The sequence below is a fragment of the Babylonia areolata genome, chromosome 29, assembly GCF_041734735.1.
Source record: "Babylonia areolata isolate BAREFJ2019XMU chromosome 29, ASM4173473v1, whole genome shotgun sequence".
Lineage (NCBI taxonomy): Eukaryota > Metazoa > Mollusca > Gastropoda > Neogastropoda > Buccinidae > Babylonia > Babylonia areolata.
The window spans coordinates 1,221,323-1,231,099 of record NC_134904.1 but is presented as its reverse complement, the minus strand read 5'-3'; the positions used below and the strand labels follow the sequence as shown (position 1 = coordinate 1,231,099).

The 9,777-nt window shown below is 44.3% G+C and overlaps 1 protein-coding gene across 2 annotated transcripts in view; it reads right to left on the bottom strand.

The window, feature by feature from the left end:
* LOC143274682 (N-alpha-acetyltransferase 25, NatB auxiliary subunit-like) overlaps positions 1 to 9,777 on the bottom strand; it is a 53,481-nt gene that overhangs the window by 23,319 nt on the left and 20,385 nt on the right. For both annotated transcript variants that reach the window (XM_076578564.1, XM_076578565.1), the window contains exons 12-16: positions 9,163 to 9,298; positions 4,317 to 4,406; positions 2,677 to 2,787; positions 1,047 to 1,116; positions 259 to 358 (exon numbers count right to left, since the gene is read on the bottom strand). In XM_076578564.1, coding sequence (XP_076434679.1) covers positions 259 to 358; positions 1,047 to 1,116; positions 2,677 to 2,787; positions 4,317 to 4,406; positions 9,163 to 9,298 — 507 coding nt within the window. The remainder of the gene's footprint in view (positions 1 to 258; positions 359 to 1,046; positions 1,117 to 2,676; positions 2,788 to 4,316; positions 4,407 to 9,162; positions 9,299 to 9,777) is intronic.

The window sequence follows — 9,777 nt, the reverse complement described above, 5'->3', positions numbered from 1 at the left end:
CCAAGTTCTTGTTGTTCCAAATTTCACACCATAATGCACAAACAGGAGGTGTACTTATCAGTTTAAAAAAAAAAAAACCCTCAAATTTTGTCAACAACTAAAAACACCAATCTGCATTTCTTTCTTTCTCACATTTCTAAGAACATGTTTAAGCACATAAATTGGTTTTTAAGCTGCTTACACACACACCACACATTCTTTCTCTCACAACGCGCACGCGCGCGTGCGTGTGTGTGAGTGCATGCATGTGTGTCCTACCTCCTTGTGGTTGACGGAGAAGAATCGCAGCATGGTTCCGAACATGGCACAGGCAGCCACTAGGTGACCCAGTCTCCCCACATGGTTGGAGATGAAATACCTGCATCAGCAACCAGGCCAGCCACTCTACACTTTGTCATCAAAGCACCAAGCCTTCCACACTTGGAATGAACAGATACTTCCCTTACGGGATGAAACAGTTTGCATGCTGCAGCAGATGGCATTTTCTTCACATATATGAAACGAAAACTCTACTTGTACGTTTTTCTTTTCTAATTAATTGTTTCTCAAAGTTTATGGCCTCTTTAAAAAAGAAAAAAAAAGAGATGTTTATCAATCTTTTCAGTTTCAAGTTCTTTTGAAGCTTTTTGAAAGACTTATCAGCAACACAGTCTGAAAGTCAAGGACTTTCAAGAACTTTGAAAAAGACGGTTAAATTCAAATGCTTTTTGGGAACATGTGACCACTGGTTCCACTTTTGTTAAAATTCCTGAAATGTACTTCAACATATGTATTCTCCTTTCCCAGAAATGTGGCTTTCATTATGTCTGAAAGATTGACAATAACAACTTCACTGCAGACATACAATCATAGAGTGTTAAAAAAACAATGGTGGATGATCAGAAAAGGACATTTCAAATACCATTTCTGTCTAATCTTATCTTAACAATGAAATTCAAAACTCTACTGAGCATCTAACATCCCTTTATCTAAGAGTCAAAAGTCAATGAATAGTGGGGGTGGGGTAGGGTGAAGAAAAAAGTACAAACTCAAGCACCTGTACCTACCCTAAAGAATCATTCATTATATGTTTCATGTCCATCCCATTCCACAAAGCAGGAACTGGACCAAAGGCACCTGAAACAAACAGAAAATAAAGTCACCCTACACGCTGGTACAGTATATGACACCAAAAATAAAGTCACCGTATAAGCTTAGACTTGTTCTGACAACAACACGCATAACGAGTAAGTATATTAGCGTGTGATTTATCTAGACAAAAAACATGCACAACCTTCCCTTCGACAGGACACACACACACACCATGTATTGAAAAACTCCTATCAGATGTTACCTCCATGTACATCATGTCATTTTAAACAATGAATAGTCCATCTCTGACTTCAATCACCTATTCACATCAACTTCATGTTATATGCACTGGAACTCCTCACACACACACACACACTCTCAAACATATCAAAAGTGTGGTGCTGAAAAGTACAAGCACATGAGAAGACTTGACATGCATTCCCATGGCTCTGTGCATACGTGTGTGTGTGTGTGTGTGTGTGTGTGTGTGCACTGCATTTTGCTGTGTTGTTTTGTGCTATGATGTGTTGTGGCAAAGCATGACATGGTGCGGTGTGGTCAGTGTGTGTGTGCACTGCGTTTTGCTGTGTTGTTTTGTGCTATGATGTGTTGTGGCAAGGCATGACATGGCGCGGTGTGGTCAGTGTGTGTGTGCACTGCGTTTTGCTGTGTTGTTTTGTGCTATGATGTGTTGTGGCAAGGCATGACATGGCGCGGTGTGGTCAGTGTGTGTGTGCACTGCGTTTTGCTGTGTTGTTTTGTGCTATGATGTGTTGTGGCAAAGCATGACATGGTGCGGTGTGGTCCGTGTGTGGCGTCAGTGCCAAATGCACAAATTGTGGGAATAGAGAGAATGAACTTGGACAAAATTTCTCTATGAGGATGATAATGATGAAAAAACCAATGTATGTAAAACTGACCAAGTACACAGCAAAGGCTCATCAGGAGAAGTTTGAACTCTTAAAATGATCATGATGGTTATCATGATGGTGATGATTATGACGACGCATGGTGCACTCACCCACTTCACAGTAAAGCCTCATCATCAGGAGCAGTCTGAACTATTATCATAATGGTGATGATTATGACGATGCATGGTGCACTCACCCACTTCACAGTAAAGCCTCATCAGGACCAGTTTAAACTATTATCATTATGGTGATGATTATGACGACGCATGGTGCCCTCACCCACTTCACAGTAGAGCCTCATCAGGACCAGTTTGAACTATTATCATGATGGTGATAATTATGACGATGCGTGGTGCACTCACCCACTTCACAGTAAAGCCTCATCAGGAGCAGTTTGAACTATTATCATAATGGTGATGATTATGACGATGCATGGTGCACTCACCCACTTCACAGTAAAGCCTCATCAGGAGCAGTTTGAACTATTATCATAATGGTGATGATTATGACGATGCGTGGTGCACTCACCCACTTCACAGTAAAGCCTCATCAGGACCAGTTTGAACTATTATCATAATGGTGATGATTATGACGATGCATGGTGCACTCACCCACTTCACAGTAAAGCCTCATCAGGACCAGTTTGAACTATTATCATAATGGTGATGATTATGACGACGCATGGTGCACTCACCCACTTCACAGTAAAGCCTCATCAGGAGCAGCTTGAACTGGTGGTTGGCAGGACTGTGGTGAACTCCCAGCTCCAGCTGTACAACGGCCTGCCACACATACTTCTCCTCTCCTGGAACACAACACAAATCACAAGTCAGTCACCATAACAATGGTGACGATGGTGGTGATGATGATAATGAAGGTGATGATGGTGGTGGTGATGGTGATGATGGAGAAGAAGATGATGATGATGATGATAATGATGGTTATAATGATGATGGTGATGGTGGTGATAATGATGAGGGTGATGGTGGTGATGATGGTGATGATGGTGGTGGTGGTGATAATGATGAGGGTGGTGGTGATGATGGTGATGGTGATGATGATGATGATGATGATGATGATGATGTGTGTCAGACTGTGCTGTACAATGGCTTGCCACATGTACTTCTCTTGGACAACACACATCACACAATCAGTCACTATAACGATGGTGATGATGATGGTGATGGTGGTGGTGGTGATAATGATGATGGTGATGATGATGATGTCAGACTGTGCTGTACAATGGCTTGCCACATGTACTTCTCTCTTGGACAACAACACATCACACAGTTAGTCTCAGTTTGTCGGCCAGTCAGTTAGCCAGAACTTATCTATATCACCACTACCTACTACTTCTTTGTTCAAGGGCTGCAACTCCCATGTTTTCTTGTATGTATACTAGTGGGCTTTTGTGTATATGACTGTTTTTACCCTGCCATGTAAGCAGCCATACTCCGTTTTCAGGGGTGTGCATGCTGGGCATGTTCTTTTTTCCATAACCCACCGAACGCTGACATAATTACAGGATCTTAAACATGCATATTTGATCTTCTGCTTGCGTATACATATGAAGGGGGTTCAGGCACACGCAGGTCTGCACATATGTTGACCTGGGAGATTGGAAAAATCTCCACCTTTTACTCGCCAGGCACCGTTACCGAGATTCGAACCAGGAACCCTCAGATTGAATGTCCAACGCTTTAACCACTCAACCATTGCACCCCTCCTCACCACTACCAAAAAGTAAAATAATTTTTTTTGCACACGCCACTCATCTGCTTCTTGCTTACTGGCGTCTTGTTCTGTAAAGGATTCCAGAAAGGTGGTTTATTCTGATTGTGTTGCAGCCACTAACTTGTTTCATGTGAACAAACTGAAACATGAACAAGATTCCAAGGCAAAAGCGTCACTCTCTCCACAGGCTGATCAACAACAAAAGAGGATTTGCACTTTCTTTCTTTCTTTTGAATTGAACTTTGTTGGCTGCCAAGTAGAATGCTGGAGGGTTTTTATGTTTTTTGTTTTTTGGGTGGAGAGGGGAGGGAAGTTCTTCCATTCCCAGCACACCAGGATGATGGAAAAGTCATGTGTGTGCAATATACCCATTCCCTACTGGACAGGTTGTCAGTCTCTACAATACTTCCCATCCAGCTATCATCATACACAACTGTCCAACAGATTAAATTCTACACACCATAGGTTAATGGTACAGTCACAGAAATATGGCAGGCACACAAACAAATGCGTGTCCACACTCACTAACATGCATGTACCGACAGAAACAGCTCCACACCTCCCTCTCCTTCCCCCAACCCCCTCTCCCCCAACACCCACCTGTGCGCTGCCACAGGTCCACCAAGAGGTGAGCTGCAAACAGCAGGTACTGGTCGCTGGGCTGGATGTCTGTCTGCAGCAAGTCTTTGCCTGGAAACCCAGCAACAAGTATCGTGTCAGCACAAAGTTTTATACCATCAGCTCATGTCAGCTCAAATCATCCCACTCTCGCACATACAACTACTGTAAGTGTGAATCATGGTTAGTTTTGATATTATGCTTACTACTGTTGTTCTAAGCATGTTGGGTTACGCTGCTGGCAGACATCTGCTTAGCAGATGTGGTGTGGCATATATGGATTTGTCCGAATGCAGTGACGCCTCCTTGCGTTACTGAACTGAACTGAACTACGGTTGTTCAATGACATTTGTTGCTTCATTTTCAAAATTGACAAACATGATGCATGCACATCACAATGTATACATATTGGTGTGGTCACATCGATCAGACTGGTTGATGCCAGGATGTCGAATGAGAGTACAGCCTTGTCAAGTTGATGATGATGATATGCATACTTATATAGCGCCTATCCTCATTTGCAGACCAGTCTTTAAGTACTTTACAAACACAGTCATCTGCACAACGGGCTGCCCGCCTACTGGGGTAGAGCTGACTGACAGCTGCCACTGGGCGCTCCTGTGTCATTCAGTCCGTTTAAGTCACACACTGGACGCTCCTGTGTCATTCAGTCCGTTTAAGTCACACACTGGACGCTCCTGTGTCATTCAGTCCGTTTAAGTCACACACTGGACGCTCATGTGTCATTCAGTCCGTTTAAGTCACACACTGGACGCTCCTGTGTCATTCAGTCCGTTTAAGTCACACACTGGACGCTCCTGTGTCATTCAGTCTGTTTAAGTCACACACTGGACGCTCCTGTGTCATTCAGTCCGTTTAAGTCACACACTGGATGCTCCTGTGTCATTCAGTCCTGTTTAAGTCACACACTGGGTCGCTCCTGTGTCATTCAGTCCGTTTAAGTCACACACTGGACGCTCCTGTGTCATTCAGTCCGTTTAAGTCACACACTGGGTGCTCCTGTGTCATTCAGTCCGTTTAAGTCACACACTGGACGCTCCTGTGTCATTCAGTCCGTTTAAGTCACACACTGGGTGCTCCTGTGTCATTCAGTCCGTTTAAGTCACACACTGGGACGCTCCTGTGTCATTCAGTCCGTTTAAGTCACACACTGGACGCTCCTGTGTCATTCAGTCCGTTTAAGTCACACACTGGACGCTCCTGTGTCATTCAGTCCGTTTAAGTCACACACTGGATGCTCCTGTGTCATTCAGTCTGTTTAAGTCACACACTGGACGCTCCTGTGTCATTAAGTCTGTTTAAGTCACACACTGGACGCTCCTGTGTCATTCAGTCCGTTTAAGTCACACACTGGATGCTCCTGTGTCATTCAGTCCATTTAAGTCACACACTGGGTGCTCCTGTGTCATTCAGTCCGTTTAAGTCACACACTGGACGCTCCTGTGTCATTAAGTCCATTTAAGTCACACACTGGACGCTCCTGTGTCATTCAGTCCGTTTAAGTCACACACTGGGTGCTCCTGTGTCATTAAGTCCATTTAAGTCACACACTGGCGCTCCTGTGTCATTCAGTCCGTTTAAGTCACACACTGGACGCTCCTGTGTCATTCAGTCTGTTTAAGTCACACACTGGACGCTCCTGTGTCATTCAGTCTGTTTAAGTCACACACTGGACGCTCCTGTGTCATTCAGTCCGTTTAAGTCACACACTGGGCGCTCCTGTGTCATTCAGTCCGTTTAAGTCACACACTGGACGCTCCTGTGTCATTCAGTCTGTTTAAGTCACACACTGGCGCTCCTGTGTCATTCAGTCTGTTTAGTCACACACGACAACACTTAGGTAATTTCTCCTTTAGTAGCACACACTAACCATGTTCAATTGTTACGTTTTAGGTATACACACGCCATGTCTTCAGCCCTCCTGATTTAGGTGCATGCGGGTACGCTTTATGTTTCATTAATCCTTTAAGTACGACATGGACGGGTCCTGTGTCATGCAGTCGTTTGTCACACACTGAACGTCCCTGGTCATCAGTCATTTGTCAAGCTGGACGCTCTTGTTCCATTCAGTCTGTTTAAGTCACAACTTGTTACGTGTGTATTTCATCTGCTTTAGTACACATGGAGGGCGTTCAGGTCATCAGTCGTTTACTAGTCACATGGGAGTCTGTGTAAAGTCCATTAAACCCACAATGGAACGTCCGTGATTCCGTTTCTGTACAAGCACTCTGGTGCAGTTCATCCGAAAGAACCATGGGCACATGTTGTCTCTGGCATTTATGTCATAAAGGCGTGATATCGGAAAAGTCCCCCAACACTGGTGTCCTGAGGTCATCAGCTCAGTGATTAAGTCACAACTGGTGACCCGCTTCCATTTAAGGTCCAAAACCAACTGACCCCTGCGTCTTCATATCCTGAATAAGTAAACGGTGCTCCATTGTCATTCTGGGTCCGTAAAAGTCACACACGGAAGACCTAGTCATCAACCAGTAAATCAACAACAAAACGATAAAAAAATTCAACAAATAAAAGTTTGAAGTACAGATGTGTTTTCTTCAGTGCGTTTGAGGCACACACTGACCGAGTCCGTCCTTTGTCTATCTAAGAACCGTTAGGTCTCCACACACTTCCCTGCCTGTGGCTATCAGTCCTTTAAGTCCACACTGGACGCTCCTTGTGCACATATCGTTTTAAACTCAACACACATGACACCATCCGTTTCCACCTCATCACTAATAAGTCACACAACTGACGATTTTTACTTTCATTTAGCCAAGTACAACATTTTTGAGTCTGTTCAGGTATTGCCCCGTTTAAAGTTCCACACTGGGACTCTGATAATTCCAGTTGTTTAAGTCACACACTGGACGCTCCTGTGTCATTCAGTCCATTTAAGTCACACACTGGGTGCTCCTGTGTCATTCAGTCCGTTTAAGTCACACACTGGGTGCTCCTGTGTCATTCAGTCCGTTTAAGTCACACACTGGACGCTCCTGTGTCATTCAGTCCGTTTAAGTCACACACTGGACGCTCCTGTGTCATTCAGTCCGTTTAAGTCACACACTGGACGCTCCTGTGTCATTCAGTCCGTTTAAGTCACACACTGGGTGCTCCTGTGTCATTCAGTCCGTTTAAGTCACACACTGGACGCTCCTGTGTCATTCAGTCCGTTTAAGTCACACACTGGACGCTCCTGTGTCATTCAGTCCGTTTAAGTCACACACTGGGTGCTCCTGTGTCATTCAGTCCGTTTAAGTCACACACTGGACGCTCCTGTGTCATTCAGTCCGTTTAAGTCACACACTGGACGCTCCTGTGTCATTCAGTCCGTTTAAGTCACACACTGGACGCTCCTGTGTCATTCAGTCCGTTTAAGTCACACACTGGACGCTCCTGTGTCATTCAGTCCGTTTAAGTCACACACTGGACGCTCCTGTGTCATTCAGTCCGTTTAAGTCACACACTGGACGCTCCTGTGTCATTCAGTCCGTTTAAGTCACACACTGGACGCTCCTGTGTCATTCAGTCTGTTTAAGTCACACACTCGGCGCTCCTGTGTCATTCAGTCCGTTTAAGTCACACACTGGACGCTCCTGTGTCATTCAGTCCGTTTAAGTCACACACTGGACGCTCCTGTGTCATTCAGTCCGTTTAAGTCACACACACACACTAACAAACTTAAAAGGAAATTTTCTTCCTAAAATTACGTTTAAGCACCCACACTAACAAACTTAAAAAAAAAAAATGTGTATAACTGTTTTGGTTATTTACCCCGCCATGTCTGCAGCCACACTCTGATTTTTTAGGGTGTGCATGGTGGGTACGTTCTTGTTTCCATAACCCACTGAATACTGACATGGATCACAGGATCTGTGCATGGCGGGTACGTTCTTGTTTCCATAACCCACTGAATACTGACATGGATCACAGGATCTGTGCATGGCGGGTACGTTCTTGTTTCCATAACCCACTGAATACTGGCATGGATCACAGGATCTGTGCATGCTGGGTACGTTCTTGTTTCCATAACCTACTGAATACTGACATGGATCACAGGATCTGTGCATGGCGGGTACGTTCTTGTTTCCATAACCCACTGAATACTGACATGGATCACAGGATCTGTGCATGGCGGGTACGTTCTTGTTTCCATAACCCACTGAATACTGACATGGATCACAGGATCTGTGCATGGCGGGTACGTTCTTGTTTCCATAACCCACTGAATACTGGCATGGATCACAGGATCTGTGCATGGCGGGTACGTTCTTGTTTCCATAACCCACTGAATACTGGCATGGATCACAGGATCTGTGCATGGCGGGTACGTTCTTGTTTCCATAACCCACTGAATACTGACATGGATCACAGGATCTTTTACGTGTGTATTTGATCTCCGGCATGTGTATACACATGATGGGGGTTCAGGCACCAGCAGGTCTGTACATATGTTGACATGGGAGATCGGGAAAAGCTCCACCCTTAACCCACCAGGTGTGCAGGGGATCGAACTCAGGAAACTCAGTGGAAGAATCCAGCGCTCTAACAATTTGACCACCGCACCCATCAAGCAGTCCCAAAACCCAAACCTGAACCCCAACTGCAGCATCTTCATCATCACTGAAATACAGAAAACATAATGTCCCATTTCTGGGGCACGAAAGAAAGTAAACAAGAAAAGAACAAAAACAAAACAAAACAAAAAACAACAACAACAAAAGATTAAAAAATTCAAACAAAATAAAAAGTTGAAAAAGGAATTTTTTTTCTACAGTGCAGTTCTGCACTGCCAGCATCAGACACTGACCGAGGTCCAGTCCTTTGCGGTATCTGAGGACGAAGCCCCGTATGGTCTCCAACAGCTCTTCCTCTGGCTGCTGGCTGAACAGACCTGCCAGTCGCGACAGCTGGAGCACCGTCATGTGCTGACATATATGTTTGGCCTGAAACACACACACAACACACACACACACATAAACACACACATACACACACCCATACACATAAATACACACACACACACAATCAACAAGAATTAAGTTTTTATCTTTTCCAGAATTTAGCCAAGGAAACTTTCTCCTGAATCTGTTCTAAGGTATTTGGCCTGCTGCCCATTAAAATGTTCCACTCATCTATTTGGTGATTATGGAACAATAAAATCACCCTGTTTATGTGTAAGTGTGGGACAGGGTAGACAGAATAATCAAATCAATAAACCTGTTATCGCTGAAAACATCTCATGTATATCAATTATTCATTCATTCAAGTTACAAAGCTTTATCATTTTATAGTCAATAACACTCACACTATAAAAAATGGCCCTCCCCAAAAAATGTCAAACTGGAAGACGCAAACAAATGCTAAGAACCCAACAAGTGCATTCTGTCTGTCTGTCCTGAGCAACTGATTCATGAAAATTAAC